Source organism: Prionailurus viverrinus, chromosome D1, assembly GCF_022837055.1.
Source record: "Prionailurus viverrinus isolate Anna chromosome D1, UM_Priviv_1.0, whole genome shotgun sequence".
NCBI lineage: Eukaryota > Metazoa > Chordata > Mammalia > Carnivora > Felidae > Prionailurus > Prionailurus viverrinus.
The window spans coordinates 1,303,196-1,326,901 of NC_062570.1; the positions used below are offsets into that span (position 1 = coordinate 1,303,196).

The 23,706-nt window shown below is 48.9% G+C and overlaps 1 protein-coding gene across 1 annotated transcript in view; it reads right to left on the reverse strand.

Annotated features, from left to right (window-relative positions):
* The window catches only part of MMP20 (matrix metallopeptidase 20), a 51,506-nt gene that overhangs the window by 21,377 nt on the left and 6,423 nt on the right, over positions 1-23,706 (reverse strand). The window contains exons 2-7 of the mRNA XM_047879360.1: positions 21,475-21,722; positions 17,460-17,608; positions 15,684-15,809; positions 14,755-14,916; positions 12,202-12,343; positions 675-811 (exon numbers count right to left, since the gene is read on the reverse strand). Of these exons, the coding sequence (XP_047735316.1) occupies positions 675-811; positions 12,202-12,343; positions 14,755-14,916; positions 15,684-15,809; positions 17,460-17,608; positions 21,475-21,722 (964 nt within the window). The remainder of the gene's footprint in view (positions 1-674; positions 812-12,201; positions 12,344-14,754; positions 14,917-15,683; positions 15,810-17,459; positions 17,609-21,474; positions 21,723-23,706) is intronic.

Here is a 23,706-nt window from a genome sequence, read left to right on the forward strand (position 1 = left end):
TTGGGTCTCGTACGCGTGCATGGGAGAGGACGGGTGTGGGACGTGCCAGTGCTGTGATTCTTAGGCTGGCACCAGCCTTCCGTCTTTACCTAACCTCGGCATCAAGAAAAAGGAGCTAAAAGTGACAGTTGTCCCTAACTGGGTAACGTCCACTGGCTAGCCATTGTCGCATCTCCAAGGTCGGTGTTACTATAATCACTGTGCGAAGCGAATCATGAAGACAATTGGCCAGAGTCACGCAAACAGGAAAGGGCTGGAGCCAGGGAGTGACACTGTGCATGCCCACCTCCTGAAACCACGGGGTCCTTCCATGCCCAGCTGCCTCCCGCAGGGCACATAGCAAGGGTGCTGTCCTCACACGGGGTTCTGTGTTGGCTTCTGTTCACCGGAGGATCTCAGTGGGATGTGCCCCTCTGCGGGGCAGGAGCCAGGTCTGTAGCCCCCGGGGGTGCTGTCACTTAGCACGGTGCCTGTCTTGGGTAAAGTCCTGGCTCTGACAGTCATTGCCATTCTTGCCATTGTTGTAACGGCAGAGTGGCATCTCCCACCCAACCTGAGGAGGTGTGACTGGAACACGCTCCATGATCACGGGACAGAGGCTGACCGCACCAGATGTCCCAGCATTCCGGGCCCTGCCCCCTGCCGTGTCTTCCCTTCGGGGGTCTGTAGAGTACCTTTGAAGAAGTAGGCGGTGCCCCTCTCGGCCACTTCGTAAGCTGCGTCCACGTTGGACATAAGCTGGGGGAAGGAGCTGGTAATGGTGCTGGGCCGGATCCCTGCCATCATGTGCACCTGACGACGCCAGAAAATCCTGTTGGCCAATGGACAAGACATCAAGGTTGAGGTTGATCTTAAACGGGACTCGGACTGAAACGTACTGCCAGCCACACATCAGAGGCCATTTCTAAATGCCTCTCACCCTTGCCTTGTTTGCAAAGAGAACATCAGTTTTTTGACCTTGGTAAATAGCTCTTCTCCCTTTTTGTTCTTTTTTGTTCCCTTTTGTTCTTTTAGCGTCTCTGCAATCCCCTTTTACTGGTGATTTACACATTTAAGCTGTGCACCTTCCATCGGAACTATCTCTTGGTACACATGTCCCTTTCCTACTCTGATCTTTTATTTTTTTTATTTTTATTTTTATTTTTTAAACTTAAAAAAAAATTTTTTTTTAACGTTTATTTTTTGAGACAGAGAGAGACAGAGCATGAATGGGGGAGGGTCAGAGAGAGGGAGACACAGAATCTGAAACAGGCTCCAGGCTCTGAGCTGTCAGCACAGAGCCCGACGCGGGGCTCGAACTCACGGACCGTGAGATCATGACCTGAGCCGAAGTCGGCTGCTTAACCGACTGAGCCACCCAGGCGCCCCTACTCTGATCTTTTAAAAATGAAGATCTCACAAAAAGAAAATTCAATCCAGGTTAACATTATGAGTATTACAAATGAACCAAAACTTTGTGGTTTAGGAGATGCGAATTATTCCCACCAGAACCATTAGCCAGCAAGAACATTAACCGTGATCAATTATACTGCTGGTATACTTAGCTATTCAAAGTGTTCATATCCTTGAAGCTGATGGCTTGTTAACAGAAAATCTGGCACGCACAAATTAATGCGAGGTTTAACAACTCTTCCAATATTGTTTCCATAAAACCATGGTAGTACCACAAGGGCATTGGGCTGAAACTGTCAATATAAATGTGGTCCATTTTGAATTTTGGAGGTCAAAGTCATTTTTACAAAACATGAAGAGCTTACTTGACTCTGTAGAAACTAGAATCTATACCTAAAATTATTTATCGAGAGTGAAACTGTGATAAAGTTTTGACATTTAATTTTCTGGGTAGTTAGGGTAGGAACTCCTCAATCTTACGTTGGGTTTTCGTGTTCAGTTAATTTAACAGATACAGCGAGCGCCTATCGGCAGGGACTGTGGCAGATACCAAAGATGAAGCACTGAACAGACCCAGGCCTAGCCCCCAAGGAGCTACAGTTCTCCAGACGGGTATGTAACTAGGCAAGTATAATTCAGACAGGTAGGTGATTAGGCGGTTATGATCATAATTACAACCAGGTAGTTGTGCTGCAGAGTCAAGTTCAGGACGCCCTGGGAGCACAGAGCGTGCCCCACGGGACGAAAGTTCCGTCGCATTCAGCGTTGCGGTGAAAGTGTCCCAGGGGAGGCGGTGTAAGCTGATGTTGAAATTTAAAAGAGCTTTATTACAAGAGACATGTGTTCGTGTTTCCTAAGTAGCATCATGATGCAGAAGGAAAAGCCCATCGTGTTTTAGAAGACATGGGCTTGGGTTCTAACTCTGACCGGCATCTCTAAGCTCAGTCCTATCATCTCTTAGATACAACTACTGATACCTGGCCGGTCCCATGAGGTCATTACGAGGGTAACGAGATAGTGATTGGAAAGTGTATTATCAACTGTAAAGTGCCAAATAGCGAGATATTGTCCATCCTAAAAATTATTATTTGCCTAGTTGCTACCCACCCACCAATTGGGCACCCCAGGGTGGCAGGCATCCATGTAGGGTGCCCCCTCCCCCCCGCCCTCCACATCAGTCTTATCTAGAATATGTATTAACAGATGAAACACCAAGACCCAGGAAGGCTGGTGGGCCCAGAGGACATCTGGTGGTTAGGGGCAGACAGAGCTGTCTTGATTTTCATCTCACACCGATCTCCTCCACATGTTCACTCCCAGCCCCAGATCTCAGGTTTCCTCTGTTCATAACCTGGTGCCTCGTCCAATCAGAGCTATCCTTCTCTGAAGGCAAGAGGGACCCCCTTCCCTTCTCTCTCTCTCCACCACCAGGACAGGAGGACAGGTTTGGGAACCCAGAAGATTTGGGTAATGAAAACAAAAAGGTCAAGTTCATAGTCTGTCGTCTGATTTTTGTTAATAAAAACCTGATGAGAAATCCAAAAAATCAAGTGTTTTTCACTTAATTCAATATGTAGTTCAGAAATGCTGACTGTTCATGTCACGGTGCTAGATGCTGACCAAGGAACCGAGTGAGCATGCGCTGCAGGGATGAGAATGCTGGGGAAGAGGAGGTGAGGAGAGCGGGCAGAGAGGAGCAGGCATATCCTCTGGGGATGAGTCACCACCTGCATCGGGTCTCTGACGAGGCTCAGACAAATTCCTACCTCTTTCTCCTCAGGCACCCTAAAGCTGGGAAATTAATTTTCATTTAATTTTCATTAATTTCCATTAATTTTCATTTAAAAGTCAACAGGTGACTTTCGGCAAACTTAAGCCTCATTCTCAGGTGCAGTAGGGACACAGATGTCCCGAATGACTCAGGAGGAGAGGGAGGAAAATGTAGTGATCAGGAGAAAACGTACTGTCAGAACTTGTCACACGTGGCAGAATCTAAAATTCCTTTCTAAAGACACCTTGACTTCAGATACTGCAGGTATTGTGAGGACCAGATCGAAGGAAAGTCGGCATTCGAAATCAAGAGCGATGTTGCGCCCCCGGAGACATTTGGCAATGCTGGGGGACAAGTTTGCTTGTTGTACCTGGGGACGGTCAGTACTATTGGGGTGTAATGGGTGGACACCACGGATGCCACTAAACATCCAACCATCCACGAACAGCCCAGCCAACCAAGACCTACCTGGTCAAACATCAGTAGTGCCCAAGTTACGAAACCCTGGTTGAAACACTGTCACAATGTACTGTAATGCGTAAACTAGACACATAAGGTAGAAATAAATACTATCCATCACTTAGGAAGAACAGTGTGAGTTCCAGAATGATCTGTAATCATGAACATTTTCAGGACGCTAATGGTGGGTAGTGAAGCAACAGAACCCATACTCAGAGGATCCACAAAGTTGGAGCTATTGATGACGATAATAAATGAATGAAAATTGACAACGCTCTCCCACCGAGTACAGCAAATAATCTCCTGATTCATCTGTCAATGGGTTTAAAATCTAAGCAAAAAGAAAGACAATCCACGTACTTCCTGGCCAAGGCCAGCTGGAGGATGTATTGGAACTGGCAGTGGAAATAGGTAAACACCCTATCCATAGTCTGTAATCTGATCTTTGATAAGAGGGGCAGGACAATGGGACTTATTGACAGGATAGATCTGCTGATCATACGTTTAGCTGCACTGTTTATCTCTTGGTTCCCTGGAGCCAGTGCCGTGCCTGGCACGTGGTCAGGGCTCAGTAAATATTTGCTGACTTCATAAATTGGTGCCAGGGATGGAGAGGAGCTAAAGAGATCACCAACTTTCATAGTCTCTGAAATTTTTATTCCCTTTTCCTAAAGAACAGCAGCTAATTCACCAAGTTTGAGATTCGTTTACCCACAACCTTCACCTGGCGTTCACCTGGGGCCAGATCATGGCTTATCCATCTTTCTAGCCCATGAACACCAGGGCACGTGCTCCACATTTGCTGAACTTTTGTTCTTTCTTGGTTGTACCAACCGTCTTCACTCCCCACTAGTGTGGGCTGAGCCCGTCCGTCTCTCTGTCCCTCACCTCTCATCTCAGGAGAGGCCTCCAACTTCTCACTGTCCGACTATCAGGGTAACTCAGCATGAGCCGAATGGGGACCTTTACTTTTCCTTGACTTCGACCCTCTGTCCTCCTTGACCGCTCTTCTCTCTAATCCTGCTCCCTAGTTTCAGGGGGAAGAAGGATTTTTCTTCTATGTTTTTGATGCTTTTGGTCTAATTTCTGCTTATGTCCCATGGAGGTGGAGCTGTGTGGCCTTGTGACAGGAGCAAGGGAGCTTGGGGAGATGTGTGACCTCATGTGTGTCACTCAATTTTTTGAGACTCAATTTCCTGTCAAATAAAAGTGAGATATCATGCTATCTGTGCTGATACTTCAGAGGATCGATTGAGATAATGCACAGAGAAGTGTTTTAGAAGCTCTCGACTACTCTTACAATAATTTGTAGATACAGTAGGAAGACATGTTTCCACCCTGCAAATGTACTGATTGGTGATAGGTAACCTCGGAGTTAATCAGTAGAGCTAAGTTTCTTTCTAAATCTGTCTCGCCGATGTGAAATTTTTGTCATTGGAAGCTCTGAAGTCCAAATTATCACATCATTGGCTGACAGGCCACTCATTTTGGAGGTTCCACTAACCAGATAGACGCCAAGAAATAAAACAGTCATCGCTCATCTCCTGGAGCCCAAGGAAGACACAGCTTATAAAACTGAAGACCCGTATGTAGACAGTGCTTAAAAACGGCCAGAGCAGAGCATGGGGTCCTTAGCTTGTTTATACCGCTCTGAGGAGTCTGGGCATCCATATTTATCAGCCAGAACCTGTGAAGCTGTCAAGGCTCATCCTCAGCCAGGGGGGTGTTCGGAAGGGACAAGGAATCCGGGCTCCCACTCTACCTTCTGCCCCTTTGTTGGAATTGTTGAATACACACTGGAGAATCAGTCCAAGTAAATACACTGCTTCCCGCTCCCTTTCCATGATGCAATCTCATACCCAGAAAAAACACATTACCAGGGAGCCTTCAGGTGTGCGGGCTGGGCTCAAAGCCACGGAGTCCTGGGGGATGCCAGACACAGAAAGTTCTAGTTTATTGTCCCTCCTTCCCCAGGAGCTTCGCACTTATGTTTCTCCACTGGCTCCTTGTCATGCCTTTTACCATGTCTGGTTATTTTCCCACATTGGACCCTGCTGCCTGATCCAGCCATTAATTTACCTCTCTCTGCTACCAACAAGACTCTCAGGTGAACGACCCGTATCTACCGTTTCCACATGCCCCCCAACTTTTATTCTTTTGCTCCCCAGGACCTGGATTCCTTCCTCACTCCTCCGCTGAAATGACACCCCTCATCCTGGTGAGCCTATCTCTTTTCTTCAGTCCTCAGTCTGATGGGCTCAGCATCCTTTTCCACCACTGATCGTGTTTGGTGGGGGGCCAGGGGGCGGGGAATCCTCTTTTCCTTCATTTATTTGAGGTTCCATGAAGGGTTTCTGTCTCTGATGTCAAGTAGGTTTAAAATTCCAGCTGGGGAAAAGAACACTGTGCATACATGAGTAAGCGTCTGGAAAATGCTTAGCACAGCACAGTGTAGGTGATCATGGAACGTCAGATGTTATTACTAGGGTTCATTTTCAGATCCTCCGCTGCCTCGTCCACGTGGGAGGACCCACGGGGCCACTCTGAGTGCTCCCCTGAGCACCAGCTTCTGTAAAACTAGATCGCCATCACTATTACTGTGGACATCTAACACCGAGTGTTCCTGTGTGTGTCTCACAGATTGTGGTTTTCCTGTCTGCTGTCTTTGACTCTTCTCTTCCACTATCTCCTCACTAAATGAGCCAGGTCATGCAGGTGACTCCCTTCAGGATGCCCCTTCATTCATCCTCTGCATTTCCTTGCGTAGCCCGATGTGAATGTTTTCCTCTGCGTGCTGATCTAAGATGCGAAACATCGTTCAGGAGGCAGCCATTAGTGAGGGACGGATATCCTTAATAAAGAATTGTGTTTTGAGAATAAAACAGAATGCAGACAAGCCCCTCAAACATTTTCCACATACCTCCATGGTCTAAGGACTTTCTTCTCCTTGTGGTAGGTGAAGGCCATCACGCCCTTTCCCCGCACACTCCAGTGCATTTGGGTCAGAAGGCTAGACGGCATTCATGTCGAGTGCTTCCCTTGGGAGGTCCCCTGCATGGCCAGTTTTCTGTGTGAGGGACAAGATGGACTCTGGACCAGGAGTGCGAAGACCCGGCTGGCAGGAGGGTCTGCTGGGCTGCCAGACAGACGGGGCCCACCATTCTCACCTCCAACACGAAGGATGTGGACACAGTCAAGCCTCAGGCTTATTCCATAAGCAAAATGCTATTCTTCTTGTGAGGTCTATTGCTGGCTGGGATAGTCTTGGTTTTATCGGTAACATTAAATTGGATACAACCTGCAACAGTCTGAGAGACACAACTACAATTTTGGCCCCTTCTCTTCCCTAATTGCCTGAGGAGATGTGGGAAAGCCTTAATATTCTGCCATCCACCATAAAGAATAAACGTGTGTGAATTAAACACGGGCATACGCTTGTATGTAAGTCGTATGTATTTATGACGTTCACCTTAGTATAGTCGAAGCCCAGTCTCTTCAAACAGAACGCTGGAATGTTCCAATGGACCTGTAGACACCGCGAGAGTGTGCAACCGTCTCACGGTGACCGTGAAAAGCTCTGCATTGCACACCATGTGGTTATGACGTCCACGGTTTGAATTGTCTCCTCCATGGATTATTGGGGAACCCTGGGCTGGGGGAGAACAACGGCCTGCTGTGCCTTGAAAGAATTCTCTGTTCTTTGTCCAAGCTTAGCAAGCACTTAGGGACTTTAGGTGACAACCAGGAGGGGATCAGGGCTGCAGTCATGGGATTCGAGCTCCAGATGGCACCTAGGGAGGCAGGGAGTCAGCGGTGGGGGTGAGGGCTCTGGCTGGTCATAGGGTGGCCGGTCCCCAGCTCTGTGCTCTTGTGGCTCCTTTCAGAGTCTTGTGAAAAGGGAACCATCATTCATACCTCACAGGCCATCGTAATGACCTGATAACAGAGTGCTCATCACTGTAAGTGCCGTACTCATGGGGGTCCCTGTGATGTCCTGTGATGTCCGAGCGACGCGTCCCAAAGAGGAGCAGGAGAGGTTCAGGGCCCCCAGCCAGCTTGGAAAGGGACCACTCCTACTCCGTGCCTCAGGTACTTCCTCAACCTTTGGGCTTGCCGGCCCCGCCCCCACAACCCAGTGGAATGGGAGGACACGAGGAGGTGGTGACTGAGCATTCCTGTCCCCTGACCCCCCCATTTCTCAGTGTCTCCTGCACCCAGGCCTCCCTTCGCATTCTCTTACCACTCCCAGGATTTATGGCGACACTCTATCAAATAGTTGTTAGCAATTGCTAAACACTCATGGTTCGACCAATTGAGGGTTTTGAAACACGTTTTTGCTTTTTTAAAGAAAACACTTACAATTGTACCTAAGGGCGTAATGTCTTTGACTTCAGCTTCTCAGTGCGACTCTGTACAACCAGCATCTCATCTCTTCCTCGGGGGCCCAGGGCCACCTGCCCTTGTCTGACCCCACCAGCACAGCCCCGCCCCTCCCCACACCCAGGCCCCTCCCACCACACGCCTGGCCCTCCTGGCTCAAAGCCCACCAATTCTGTTTTGCTTTACTTTTTGGTAATAATCAAAAGTCTATAACCAATAAGTATCGATAAAAATCATTAAAAGCTAATAATAATAAGAAGCCTTCAAGTTGTTCCTAAACCTTAATCCACGACACAGATTTTCAGATTCCCCTTCCGAAATATATCATCTGTCATTACTGACTGCCCGCGGTGTTGGTGCGCTCTCTGATCGAGGTTACCTGATCAGTAAGAGACACTGCCAGAATCTACACCAAGTCCGCCCGCCGCTAAAACCTGGGCTCTGCTCCAATCTGCCCCTGACGCCCACCCACTGTGGAAGACTGAGTTCAAGCGGTTGCTAATTTTTAAAAGTGAGAAAGAATTGAGATGTTTCTAGGCATGGGATTGGTTAAATACATGATGATGTATCTCTTCACTGGAGTAATGTTTGCATATATATAAAAAAGATGACAAAACTCAGTGGCATGGAAAGATGAGATACTGTTGACTAAAAAAGCTTGATGGATTAGCTCATCTAATAAAATCCCATCTTTGTGGACATCCCTGATTCCCTCCCATATTTAGTATCTCTCTCTCTCTCTATCTGGAAAAAAATCTGGAAGGATATACAACATGTTTAAAAACACGATTACTCTGTTATGGGCTGAATGTGTCCCGCTCCCTACCCCCAAATTGATGTATTGAAGCATAGCCCCCAGTGTGATGGTGCGGTGATAACCACCAGATGGGACACGTCGGGGGTGACCGGGTTAGACGAGCCCCTGAGGGTGGAGCGCTAGTCTGACGTGACTGGTACCCTTATAAAACTAGACCCCAGAGAGCTTGCTGTCTCTCCTAACGTGCACAGAGAGGTTGTGTGGGCACGGAGGACGATGGCAGTGTTTGTGAATGTCTTTCTCCCTTATGGAACTGAGGGCGAGTACTTGTCTTTCTTCATACCTCCAGCCACTACAGTGGTGCCTGGGCCAGCCCATAAGGGCTCCATGAACACTTTTTCAGTGAAGAAAAGGAATAAAAAAGTATTCAGACATGCATATTCCTCAGCTACCTCTGCCTGTTCCGGTGTGAATGGATCCTGTCCCCGGTAAAGTGGGGAGTGGGGTGAGAGTTGGTAGGTCTCTCTTTCCCTCCAAGAAAAGAAGCGACCACAGCAATCAGCGTCACGGACCCAAGTCCCCCAGCTCCCTGCGAGGCCAGAGCCCCAGGACCAAAGGGACCACCTAACGTAAAATTAGGAAATTTCCAGCAAATTTGTATATTTCACCTTAGTCATGATCGGATTCCACTAAGTGCACTTTGTTCGACTGCAACTGGGGAGTCCAGTTTGGCCTCCACCCCTGGCCTCCCTCAGTCACGAAAGACCTAACGCGGTCTCAGCTTTACTTCATTCGAACGGGTGTCTTTTTATTAATTCGCTTCTACCCAACGGCAGAAAATGATACAGCTATTCAAACATGAGCACTCTGTCTAGCTGCTATTACCACGCTGTTTACGGCAATCTGGGCTTTCACCCAAAATGACATTAGAAAGGTTTTCGCCTTCTTACCTCAAGCCGGTTAGGCTTAATCATGGTCATTATTGATGTTAACCATCAGACACAGTCTTCACAGATGTTCCTTCACATCTGCACGCATGCATTTTTCAACTGCATGTTATTTATATGCTGTGGGTCTATTATTGATCAGTTAAACAACGAACAAGGATGTCCAAAAAGTAGGTGGCTTGAAGCTTGACCCCTTTCTACAATCTCCTTATTATTTGAAGACTAACCCCACAGGTATGCCTTTCCTTACAGACTTCTCGGCCACAGAACAATGATCAAAACCACTAATCCATCCGTGATTTTGCGATTTATAATAGCAAGTATATATTTGGTCTCCCTCCTGGTTCCTGGCACGGAGCTGCTTTGGAATTTCTGGTGAGGAGAGCAATGAAGGTGTCTTTTGTTATGTTAACGAGGTGACTTTTGGACCTCACCTCCGGATGGGGGCTAGTTGCCTGAGGGAATGGTCAGGCAATTAGAGGATTAGAGCTTTCAATCCCAACACCCACCTCACCCCCATCTTGGGGTGGGGGGAGGGATGGGCCTTGGATCCGTGGCCAATGGCTAGCGATTTAATCAGTCATGCCTCTGTGATTAAAGCCTCCATAAAACCCCCAAAAAAGGGGGTTTTGGAGATTTTCTGGGCTGGTGAACATGTAGATGTGCAGCTGTGGGGAGAGTGGTGCATCCAGGGAGGGCAGGGAAGGTCTGCACTCTTTCCCCATACACTGGTCTCGGCACCTCTCCCTCTGGCCGTTCCTGAGTTCTATCCTATCTATCTATCTATCTATCTATCTATCTATCTATCTATCTATAATCTATCTATCTATCTATCTATCTATCTATCTATCTATAATAAACTTAGTCTAGTAGAGTAAAGCTGCTCTAGTAAGGCAACCACACTCAAGGAGGGTCACAGGAACCCGTGATTCACAGCCGGTGGGGCAGAAGTGGCATCTGAAGTGGACAGAGCCCTCAACCTGTGGACTCATCCGATGTTATTTCCAGGTAGATGGTGTCAGAATGCAGTTGAATTGTAGGACACACAGCTGGTGTCAGAGAATTGCTCGGTGGTGGGGAAAACCCCCCGCATCAGAACCGGTGACCAGAATTGTCATCTCCTATGTGAACGCCACCAACGCCTACCGGAATGGACAGTCCTTGGCAGAACCACCCCAGCTTTCATTCTGGCACTTGAATATGACCTTGTAACACAAAATGGGAAACTTAATTCTCCGTCACCCTGCATACGTTTTGCCAACTTCCTTGCGTTTTTTTCCGAGGATAACCACTGCCTCTCACCATTCATCACTCTTTCAACCAACAGAAAACTCACAACGATATTATTAGATGTACTTTAAGTAGAAAAAATATTACCACCAACCATTTCCTGTCTTCTAGTAAAACTTCCACATGAGTTTCAAACCCAACGGCTTTGAATTTTTGAGTATCATTGTTTTCAAATTTTATTTCCTCTTTCCTTATTATACAAATCTTAAGTTTACTCTATTTAATTTCCCTGAGTGATGTCCATGCCAATAAAAACACTAATAAATAAAGACCAACCACAACCCCCACTATCACCTCCCACAGCTGTAAAGGCAGTGATCCCTACAGCGTCCACACTAACAATCCCAGCTTCTCCAGCATCACAAATTATATCATAAATTACTCCCACGCCATCGCATTTAAATACCAGCTCGGCCTCACCATCCTTTACAACTCACAGAACTGCAAACGCTTCTACTAATAAGTCCAAACGAAACAGTCCTAAGGCAACAGTACTAGAAACTCAAACCTCAGGGTGTTCTTCAGGAGCGTCAGCTGTTGGTGTGGCTAAAATCCATCAATATTCCTGCCTTCTCTACACTGTCTGACCTCTAGCTGACAGCGGAAAAGTCAAGGGGCACCGAGAAAGAGGGTCTTCACAAGAGGGCCATCTTTGCAGTTTTCCCACCCGTCTACCCATCCCTCTGATCATCCTTCCATCCACCCACCCACCCACCTGTCTGTCCATCCACTTGTCTGTCCACCTGGCTATCTATCCACCCCCATTACTGAATATTTTTTGAGCATATCCTATGCGCTCTCACTAGGGATACATGATAGACAGAAGAGACATCAGATCAATCTGGGCTAGTGCTCTAATCCAGACACTTAGTGACACTGTTAGCTCAGAAAAGTGCCTCGTTCTCTTTGAGTTTCTTTCTTCATCTGTAAATTGGGGCTTCTGATCTCTGCTTCACCACGAAGAGGGTCAGAAGTACCTTACGTATACGGAAAACTCTGCGCCCAGCACCAAGAGCATGGTGGGTGCTGCACAAATGGTGCTTTGGCAGCTCTCAGTCTCCCCGGAGACCCCCGCCTCCCACCCTACCGCCACACAGGACGGCATCTCTGCACGGTCCTCCCTCGTGGCGGCAACGAGCACTTCTAGAGTGACTGACGCGTGGAGCTGAGGCCTGGGAGGACTTGGTGGCACGTCTGGGGCTTACCGGTCCCTGAAGAACAGGAGCTCCTTCCCAAGCATCGTCACGGCATCAAAGGACGAGCTGGAGTCACAGAGGTCGGGGGTGGATGGACTTTGAGGTGGGGCGTGCGGCACGGTGGGCTTTCCCGGGAATGTTTTCCGGGGTCCTAGGATTCAAAGTGACTTGGTCAGCATGGTACCAGGAATCTAGAGTCTGTGCACTCGCACTCCAGAGACGCTCTTTGTCGGTACAGGACGAGGTGAGGAGGCGCGTGGCTGCCTGTGGCGGGCAGACCCGGGTTTGAATCCCGGCTGTGCTAGTTGCTGAGTTGTGTGAAAATCGTGCCTATCACTGAACCCCTCGACGCCTCTGTTCTTTCGTTAGTGAAACGGGAGGGAGCAGAGGGTTTTGTGAGAAGGAATATCTGTAAAGCACCTGACACATTGGTGCATACTAAGTGTTAGAGGGTTCGCAGCTGCAGGAGTCCCAGATCAGAGGTGTCTTTTAAAAGTTGCCACTGATTATTTCTTTTTTTTTTTTAATTTCTTTTTTTATTTTTTATTTTTTTTAATGTTTATTAATTTTTGAGACAGAGAGAGACAGAGCATGAATGGGCGAGGGTCAGAGAGAGGGAGACACAGAATCCGAAACAGGCTCCAGGTTCTGAGCTGTCAGCACAGAGCCCGACGCGGGGCTTGAACTCACGGACCGCGAGATCATGACCTGAGCCGAAATCAAGAGTTGAATTCTTAACTGACTGAGCCCCCCAAGCGCCCCTGATTATTTCTTTGTAATTAAATTCTTTGTTCTAAGAGACATGGTCATTTTCTTGTGTGTTTTCAGGTCGTGCACATCTGCTTCTGGGCATCTTCCTGTGCATAAGCCTTTGTCAGGCACCCAGGAAAGACCGAATTCCAGTGCCAACACACTACACTGAGGTGGGCACTATTTAAAGGCACCTTCTGGTGGATCCTGCTCCTTGGGAGGCCTGCTGGTGAGTTTTCACTCCCCCTCTGTGCTCCTGAGGGCTGTCTGCTGTCTACAGGAAATGAGCAGGGGCTGCCTGGGCCACTCACTGGCCCTGGCAGGTGCTTGCTCCTGATGGAGCCCCGTGGTCAACAGAGGTGAGGGTCAGAGACAGAGGACCCATGAGAGGAAGAGATGGGTAAGATCTAGGGTGTAGGGTCAGCAATGGGGTGAAGATCGGGGCTGGGTGAGGCTTTGGGAAACTATTGGAAACTGGAAGGTGGTCAGGTCAGAAATGTGCTAGTGAACAGGTACTGTGAGCCAAGCACCCTGGGAGGGGTGGGAGGTGACAGGTAGTCAGGGCTGGGTGATGTGTATGCGCCAAGAGATATAAAACGATGCTTTTATGTTTTGTTCACCTGTGCAAGACTGGCCATGTCCAAATACATGCCTCAGCCCCTGGCCCAGGGACCACGGCCATCAGAATGGTGGTGACCTTCCAGTACGGAAGGATCTGTAGAGGGCAGGCAAATCGTTGGGCTCAGTGGCCCAGGGGAGTCGCTTCACATTGGAGCCCTGCACTTGGTGCTCTGCAGCCAAGTTTGTACAGTGGAGACGGTCACGCTATTAGTTCCTATCTCTCCCAGGAGGAGCAGCGGGCAGAGCTGACTGAGCACTTCTTTGGAGAAGATAGGTCTCCCAAGAGTCAGATGCCATCTGGCTGCGAAAGAGTGTGCTCCTGTCTGAACCGCCAGGTGGCTTTGCCAACACCTAGCAAGAGGGGTCTGGGCTCTCCGGGCCCTTTTCTAGGCTGGGAGGATGCAGACAGGCTTTGGCAATTTACGGCGGAGTAACCACCCTCCGGGTTTAGGGGACAGTCATTGGCCCAGAGTTTTTTGGGATAAAACATGAAAGCAAAAGTGTCAAGGTCTAAGACTTCCAAGATTCCTTCTCAGGGCTTTGCGGGTCTTTCTCTTAAGGAAGACTAGGTCTAGAGTTTTTAATAATTCCTTATTACCTTTGAAAGAATGGTAAGCCATGGGATAATTTTGATTATCTCGGGGTACCTACTGTCTTGAGCCTCCGCTTAGCTGTCCAGTGAGGAAAACACTTAACACTCTAAGCAGGCTGGTCATGAGGATGGGGTGACAGGATGAGCGACATGAGCCTGTGGGTTATCTACACCACTAGGAATGCAGTGATCATCCTCCCTGACATTTTTAGGAAGATCAGACCAATTATCTGCAGATGGGTCAGAACCATATATAGGAAACTATAAAATATACCCATCCTCTCCCAATATCTAAATTCTGACCCTCACCCTCCCAAAACCTCCCCCTGCCAAAAGACAATTGATGATATTTTCTATGGCTGTTGAGGGACCAAGTGCCCTGGAGGAAAGATGTAGAATTTAATTGCACATCTTAGAAAAGAAAGCCATGTTCTTATCTGGTAGATAAGCTCCTCATAAAAGGCCACAGTGGGGGCTGTGGTCCCCCGCTTGATCTTTACCCCTGCAGGTAACTCCTGGCAAAATACACTTTCTCTAAGTTGGAGACTGAAAGCCTGTGACTCTCAGAGTTAGTAGTCAGAGAAGTGTGGTGACTGTACCGTACAGTGCCTGGATCCCTTTCACATCGTCCTTGGGCAGGTGGAATCCGTAGGGATGCTGGTACTTATAGGTCGGGTACATCAGTGCCGATGGGTCTGTGGAATGCGCCAGGCCCAGTGCATGGCCAAATTCGTGAGCAGCTACGGTGAATAAGTTGAAACCTACACGGTGCGAGACAGAAAAATACAGCGTCAATGTGGGGATTTATTGTTAGGGCCTTCTGTCTTTACAGGAGAATTTATACCCCAATCCTAGTAGGAAACTCATTTGCCTTTCATAACCAGGTTATTCTGGTGCTGAGCTTTGCTGACGTTACCTATGTTTCCCCCTCGGCTGGACGGGGCTTCGGACTGGGAAAGGGTGGAAACGTGATTCGGTCCATTTGGCTCCTTGTCAGCGACACTCAGTCGATGGGTGGAGAAGAGCCAGTTAGAGCTCATGGCAGCAATGAGATCTAGATTTGGCCACGACTTCGGGGTAAGTTCCCTGCTGTGACAGCCTCCACCCCTTGTCATCCACACACACTTCCCGAGGAAGACTTCCAATGACAGGCATCACATTCTGGAACCTTTCCACCCATCCCCAGCACACTTGTTAGGAGAGTACGACCCTCAGGTCCTTTCTGAGCACAGCCTGCTTGCCAGCACGAGTGAGAGACCGTAAGTGCGGTTGCAAAGAGTGCTGTGGAGGGAGGGTTGAGGTTCCTCGACACCCCTCGCTTTGAGCGGGGCTCGGGAGAGTCTACGGCACACTTGGGGGTAGGGCGTTCCCCTTATGGTGTTCCCTTGTGGATTTTTGGCTTACTTGTTTTTCCTAGCCAGCCCCCCTACTTTAAGGGTGGCCTGGGACGTTGACCTCAAGGTTTCATGGTGGAGGCCCAGAAGAAGGTACAATAGTTTCCAGGTTATGGTCAATTGTGCATATATACCATTCATTCCCATAGTCCACTTCTCGGCATTGTCGAAATGCGTGTCCCCTCCCAGACCTTCTCCAGGTGCAAATGCATGGGCTAGGGTCCCTCGAGGCCCATCGAACGGATAGGAGTCCCCGTGGTCTAGACAGTTGGGGAGAGAGGTCAACAGAAGTTAGTCCTGCGGAAGATTTTCGAAGCATATTTCACGTTACAGGGAATGGACAATACTGTTTTTACAGATTTTTTAAGTTTATTTATTTAGAGAGAGAGAGAGACAGAGCATGAGCAGGGGAGGGGCAGAGAGAGAGGGAGACAGAGAATCCCAAGCAGGCTCCATGCTCTGAACTGTCAGCACAGAGCCTGATGTGGGGCTCAAACTCACAAGCCGTGACATCATGACCTGAGCCGAAGTCAGATACTTAACCAACTGAGGTGCCCAGGCGCCCCTCATTGACAGTTTCTAATTTAAAAATTTTTTCTTTTTAGCGTTTATTTATTTTTGAGACAGAGAGAGACAAAGCATGAATGGGGGAGGGCCAGAGAGAGGGAGACACAGAATCTGAAACAGCTCCAGGCTCTGAGCTGTCAGCACAGAGCCCGACGCGGGGCTCGAACTCACGGACCGTGAGATCATGACCTGGGCCCAAGTCGGCCGCTTAACCGACTGAGCCACCTGGGCGCCCAGACAGTTTTTAATTTAAAAAGGAGGAAGAACAAAATGAGGCAATGTTGTAAAGCTACGTTCATGGGTTTTGAGGATTTTAGCGGGAATACTTTGTTTTGTTAAGATCCAACAAAACAAAGCTCTGGTGTGCCGTTCGAGGGGTTCAGCACAGTGTGGAGACCTCAGACTGTGAGCCCCGAGGTCCCTGTTACACGGCAGCACGGCCCCCACCCAGCCTGTGTTTCACGGGAAAGAGCGCAGGCTTGCACGATCAAGAGAGAAGCGGTCTCCAAAGCCGGCCTGAGCCACGTGGCCACGGTGGCCCTGCTGTCCAGGAGGAATGGGAGCCACCACGCACCCGGCCACACCCAGGGCCACCTCGGAGGGCTCACATCGGGGCCTGCTGACCTCCTCTCTCCTGGCTTCTGGGCGCGCCCACCCCAGGACAGCAGGTTAAACTTCAGATGGAGACTTGAAGTCTCAGGGGCCCTTAGAAAGGGCGGGACACTTGGTCCCCTCTGCTGCTTGGAAGCCAACAAAGGGAAGGAATTTTGCGGCCTTTCCTTAATCTGCCCACTAGACACGCGGCTCTGGACAGGGCTCCCTGTGCAAGGTTGTGCGTCCACTCCTTACTGGGGTGAGCGGGGTGGAGGCCTGGGGACCCCACAATGTGTGGACGGGACAGCAGCAAACCCCCTCCCCCACCACGCCCGGCCATTGCTGCAGGGAAGAAGCGGTCAGGGTCACAGGGCGTGTGTGCCCTTCAGTGAGGATTCAAGGTGCAGGTTCCTGCTGTGTAGCAGACACCGTCAGGGGGTGGGGTGAGGTCAGGTAGCCCCACCCAGGCAAACAGGGAAGCCAGATGGGACAGACTTTGTCTCTGATGCGGCCACGGCACAGCGGAAGCCGGTTGGGCCGAGTCTGCCGAACGGTCCGGGCCAGGATGACGGGCCCTCGCCGGGACCCCCTGGTTCTAGTCTCTGCCTGATGGCCGTCATCACTCTGCCATGACCTCGGCCTCCGCCCGTCTCACCCTGTGCAAGAGAGGACGGTGCCCACCCTTGCACTGAGGGTTGTAGGAGGAAACAGCTGGCTTCGCAGGCGGAGCCCAGGGACCCCCACGGTACCTCCGCTTTCGAAAGATATCATGATGTCCGCTTCTCCCGAAGTCACCCTGACGAAGGTTAGGGGGACAGCGCTGCCCCAGGCCTGCAAGGCCATCTCCACTGCCTTGTCCACGTCAGCGGCCGCCATGGATGGTGTGTACTTGGATATCCTGTGAAGACACAAGGAACGGGCCTTCCTTTCAGTAGACGCTCCTGGTGAAGAAGGGCGACCATTATGTGGAGGTCGAGGTGGGGCTGAGGATCGAGAGGCCGAACACGAATCTACCATTTTTCTCCCAAACAATTCTTACTTTGCTTCCACCTTTGTTACATTACTAGGACGGGTGGGCAATTAGGAAAAGTTGAAGGGGGATGAGGGTCGAGATCCTGTGGTGCTGAGACGGGCTGGCTTTCACTGTGATCACATTACCCTTGATTTTAAAGATCAGAACCCGGTGCAATTTCACAGGGAGTCAGAAGCCCATTTTCCCCTAAGATGGTTTTAGCTGAGCAGGGCTTTTTCCCCCAACTGGACTGAACATTTTCAGTCGTGACAAGTAAAAACATGGAGAAATTCGTATTCGAAGGCCATTGGGATTTCCCCCTTCAGGGGGGAAGGTTATTCTCTTGAAATAATACGCTATCTCAAAGAGGAAACACCAGCTTTAAGCAAGGGTGCTCACGTAGACTGAAAGAGGCTGCAGTCTTTCATTAAGTGCTGCTGCGACAGTGACTTCTGGAGGCAGAGAAGTGGAGGGCATCTGGGACAAACAGTGGAGCCGTTGGCCGGCCTCCGGACGCGGGAGCTGGGGCTTCCGACGGCAAGCAGAGGAAGGGGAGGAGGAAGGAGGTGCCCCCTGGGACCTCGGAGGGAGCCAGGGGCACAGAGTGAGGAGACAGCTCGGCGACAGCCACCCTGGGGAGCGGACCTCTGCCCTGCTTCCATTCTCTGGTTCCTCGCCCAGTCCCGTGCGCACAGTCGGAGCCCAACAAATACTTGGTAAGCTCAGGAAGTGCTGAGTCAAAGCTAGTGGTTTTCAAGGGCTTCTGGGTGGTGGTCAAATGTTAGCACCTGTGATAACGACCTGAGAGGCTGGGTCAAGAGATACACAGCTGTGAGCATAAACGCACATTTCGGCAAGTATCCTGGATGTTCTGACGCCGGTGGGGCCGTCCCAGCCAGAAAGCAGCGGGGCTGATCCTGGGGGTCCGAAGGGAAGGGGCGGGGTCCCACAGGGAGCCCGCATGCAGGTGGCCATCCGCCTTGGAGAGGCGGGAGCACGGAACCCTCTCGCAGGGATGGACAGAGGCGCCCTGACAAGAGTCCGAACCTGAAGACCGCTGAGGCAGTAGAGGTCACGGTCAGACTCTGCGAGCACCTGCTTCGTGCGGGCCACGGCCCTGAGCCTACCTGACCTTCACAACAACCTGCGGAGATAAGGATGAGGATCCGCATCGTGTGATCAGTCGGGATCCGAGCCCAGTCTGGCTCCAAGACGTACACACATAAGCACCAAGCTACGTTTCCTGTTTTAACCCCGTGGGTTACTAGCAGTTATTCTGAGATCCAGTGGCTACGTAGAGTACTGAGATGCCTCTATGCTTTCTCTTCCTTCCCTCCTTCTCTCGCTCTCCTTTTGGGCGGGGGGATGTCCGAGGAATAGTATCACAATATTCTACGTCTCGCAGCTTCCAATTAGCATTGATTCCCGGTGTCTTGGCTATGCTTAGTCACAGTTCTGGGACGCAGCTAAATGTTGGAAAGACTTCCTGGGTTTATACACATTTTTCCCATCTTGCCCCCCGTACCCCTCTCCCCCCCACCCCGCCGCCCCCCACACACTTGGGAGTTCTTGCCCTCGCGTTTGGATTTTGAAGCTTTCCTGGACCGCGGCAGGGGAACATTTGTGTTCAGAGTGTCACCTTATGGACTCAGTCTCCCAGCCGCCAACAGGTGGCCCAGAGGAGCCTCTGGGCTCGTGGGTACAGGTCCTCCCTTGACCCTAGGGACCTGGGGACTGGGTGTGGCAGTTACAAGCCACCCACTGGCCGCCCCCACAGGTATCCTTGGGGAGAGATGAGCAGCAGCCCTTCAGATAAAAACGTGAATGACCGCGTGAGCACAGAGAGTAGGAAGGTGTCGTGATCAGAAACCAATGTTTTGGTCACCTTGGCTTTTTCCATATAACATACACAAAGTAATATATAATAATTTGTGCATAAATATAATTGAATTGCAGGTTTGTAGGGCTTACTTTTTTTAATGTTTATTTATTTTTGAGAGAGAGAGAGAGAGAGAGAGAGAGAGAGAGAGGGAGGGAGACACAGAATGTGAAGCAGGCTCCAGGCTCTGAGCTGTCAGCACAGAGTCCGACGCGGGGCTTGAACCCATGACTGGTGAAATCATGACCTGAGCCGAAGTCAGACACTCAATTGAATGAGCTACTCAGTTGCCCCTGTAGGGCTTACTTTTTAGTAATGGCTGTGTTTTGGGGCACCTGGGTGGCTCAGTCAGTTAAGTGTCTGACTCTTGATTTTGGTTCAGGTCATGATCTCACAGTTCCATGAATTTGAGTCCCACATCGGGCTCCATACCGATGGTGTGGAGTTTGCTTGGGATTCTCTCTCTCTCTCTCTCTCTCTCTCTCAAAATAAATAAACAAATAAACTTAAAAAAAATCGCTGTGTTTAGCACCTGGCTTACAGGGTTCTTGGGCTGTAAAACTCCTCAGAGCATCAGGGACTTCTGTGAGCCCTGTGGGGACTGTTTTAACAGTCCGGCCTTGCCCCATCCCCAGGCATCGACTAAATGTGCTGGTCCTAAGAACAAAGTCTGGCTCCAAGCCGGGCCTGGCTCTCCGCTGCCCTGGGCACCTGCCCACCGGGCCGCCCCACTGCGCGCCCCTGTCTGTCACGACTCCTCTAGCACTTGGGAAATCCTCACCGTTGGTGAGGCCTGGGCAAAAATGCAGGTGAGGGGCCAGATCCCCCCTCTGTCTGGCAGGTGCAGGCCCAGGAAGGCAGCGTTTTCTGCCTGCCTCTGAGCCACCCTAGGGTGGAGGGGCCCCCCAGGAAGGAGGTCTGCTGTCCCCCCGACCTGGGTCCCTGTGCTCCCAGCAGCTGCTCCCAGAGTTCTCCGCTAGACCTGCAGCCACAATGGTCTGTTTGCTTTTGTGTCTCCCCCAAAGGACTGTGAGTTCCCTGAGGTTGGGAACGTGGTCTAGTGATCTCTGTATCTCCAAAACTGAATGCCTGTAGTAGGCACTTAGTAAACCATCAATAAATTATTTTTGAAGTTGATAAAAAGTTACTTTTTAATAGGTGAGTTTTATTGCTTCCCTCTGATTGAGGAAACTGTTTTAAGAAAACTGGTTGGTACCATCAGGTTATTAATCCTAGATTAGATTATTCGTCTTCAAAGACAAGTGTGGTGTCTCTTACCGATAAAATTATTGTAATGTCTAAAATGGCCAGTCATCACGATAATCCTGAGGTCATATTTTGTAGTAAATCCTTCACTGTGACTAAGATCAGCCCTAAAAAGTCTTCCTTAGGATTGTGATGAGCCACGATTTTATACAGATCAGAAGGAAGATGTTTCAAAATGAGAAGAGAAGAGAAGGGAAGAGAAGGGAAGGAAAAGGAAAAGAAAAGAGAAAAGGAAAGGAAAAGAAAAAAATAAAAGCAAATAAAAGGAAAGAAAAGGGAAAGAAAAGGAAAAGAAAAAAGGAAAGAAAAGGACAAGAAAGAAAAGAAAGAAAGGAAAAGAAAAGAAAAGGGAAAGGAAAGGAATGAAAAAATAAAAGGAAAGAAAACAAGAGGAAAGGAAAGAGAAAAGGAAAGAAAAGAGAATAGGGAAGAAAAAAGAAAAGAAAAAAGGAAAGAAAAGAAAGGAAAAAAAAGGAAAGAAAACAAAAGAAAGGAAAGAAAAAGAAAGGAAAAGAAAAGAAAAAAAGGAAAGGAAAGAAAAGACAGAAAGCACGGACAGGAGAAGAGGGGTGCTTCTCTCTGACCTGGAAGGACTCCATCTCATTACCTGTAGGTCAAAGTATTTTTTTTCCACTTGGGTTCACCTGGGAAGAGGCGGTAGTTTGCCACGTCGGGAACTCCGCAGCGGGGCCTCTTGATCACGTCCATCGTGGACCGGTCCAACTTGCCCGTGACTCGGAGGCCGAAGAAGGCTTGCAGCTCCTTGATCTTCTTGACCAGGGAACTGGCTCCTCGCGCGGCCATCTCACCGAGCTGGTGGCCTCCCTTCCTGGTGTAATACTTGTCAAGATAGGCCTGGAACAGACAGGCAGGCGGACACGTCTGTGCACCGTCTCCGGGAGAGACTCGTGCTCAGGTTGGGAGGGGACCGTTTCTCCACAAGCGACATGCAGTGTGGAGGGCGTACTCCCACCTTGAAAAGAATTAGGTACATTCTCACGGATAAAGCTTTGATGGACGTATGCCGCATTACTAATATTAATTACGTTTGCGTAGCTGGGATTGGAGATTTTCTCCTTGTACCCACTTATCTTTCATAGTTTTCCTATAAGGACTAATTATTTTAAGAGGAAAACATAGAGGCTCCTGGGTGGCTCAGTCCGTTAAGCGTCCAACTCTTGATCTTGGCTCAGGTCATGATCTCACAGTTCCTGAGTTCGAGCCCTCCATTAGGTTTTGCACTAATAGTGTGGAACCTGCTTGGGGTTCTCTCTCTCTCTCTTTCTCTCTCTCTCTCCTCTCTCTCCCTCTGTCTCTGCCCCTCCCGGACTCATGCTCTCTCTCAAGATAAATAAACTTCAAGAGGAAACAACAATAGAAGGAAATAATGTGAACATTTTCCCCAGGGATCGTTTGTCAATCTCCACCCAATTTGCAAAAACCAAGACTATTATCTGGGAGTTGGCTATTGGTGTCATGTTTTCATCAAACATTATGCACGATCAGTGTGTTTCTACACACAGAGGCCTTGCAGTCCAACCTGACATCCTACACAACGTCAGACAATCTGTTTCTCTGGTGGCTTTTCATTGTTAGGTCCGTGAACCTGTTCTCCGGGGCCAGGCTTCCAGGACTGTCTCTGTCTCCCACACCGCCACCCAATCCCCCCCCCCCCCACCCCCCACAAGTAAAATTAGCCTTAAAGTATTTTATTTGCACATTAAAGCTTAAAACCTCTACATTTATCATTCAAAACTCTTCTAGAACTCCTGGGTGGAGTGAGATGGCATCATGTAAATGCAGGACTGGAGTTGGACGCTGGTCCAGGATTTCAACGACCCACTTTATTGCAGGGAGACCCCGAGCAGCTGAAGATTTCAGTGTGTGTTGCATTAGATGCAAAATTTTATATTTACATTTTATGCATGAGGTATTTATTTACTGCCTATGAATAGTTACGTACCGCATTACTTTAGATTCCGTATAAATTATGTATATGATTTCTGCTCTATCTACATGTCTATATATGTGAATACTAAAACATTGAAAGCAACCTTAATTTCTAACAATAGGGGTTTTGTTGGCTATATTTTTATATATTCATGTGAAGCAATACTAGGCCTCTAAGATCACATTTTTGAAAAATATTTAGTGGCATGGAGTAATGCACTCAGTATAATGACAATATACTGAGAAAAGCCTAGGTGAAGTCTTTATACAGATTATAATCGTAATTCCGCAAACAAACCGAATCATATATACGTGTACATATTATACTCATGTTTGTTATATATGTATAGTAACAGAAGGTTAATGTGCAAATTAACATTGAAAATTGATATCGATTGACGTATTGATAGTTACTACATGCACATAACTTATAATGAGCATGAGTGTCATAAATAACGGAAAGAAATATATCTGAATATCAATCTTGTTTACCTCTGGGTTGTAATACCAAGGGTGGCAACTTATTTTTCATCCTTTCCTATATCCCAAGGTTTCCTGCTGTGGATGCAGACTGTAATTGTTCTTTTTTTTTTTTAATTTTTTTTCAACGTTTATTTATTTTTGGGACAGAGAGAGACAGAGCATGAATGGGGGAGGGGCAGAGAGAGAGGGAGACACAGAATCGGAAACAGGCTCCAGGCTCTGAGCCATCAGCCCAGAGCCCGACGCGGGGCTCGAACTCACGGACCGCGAGATCGTGACCTGGCTGAAGTCGGACGCTTAACCGACTGCGCCACCCAGGCGCCCCGGTTTTTTTTTAAATGTTTATTTATTTTTGAGAGAGAGAGAGACAGAGTATGAGCAGGGGAGGGGCAGAGAGAGAGGGAGA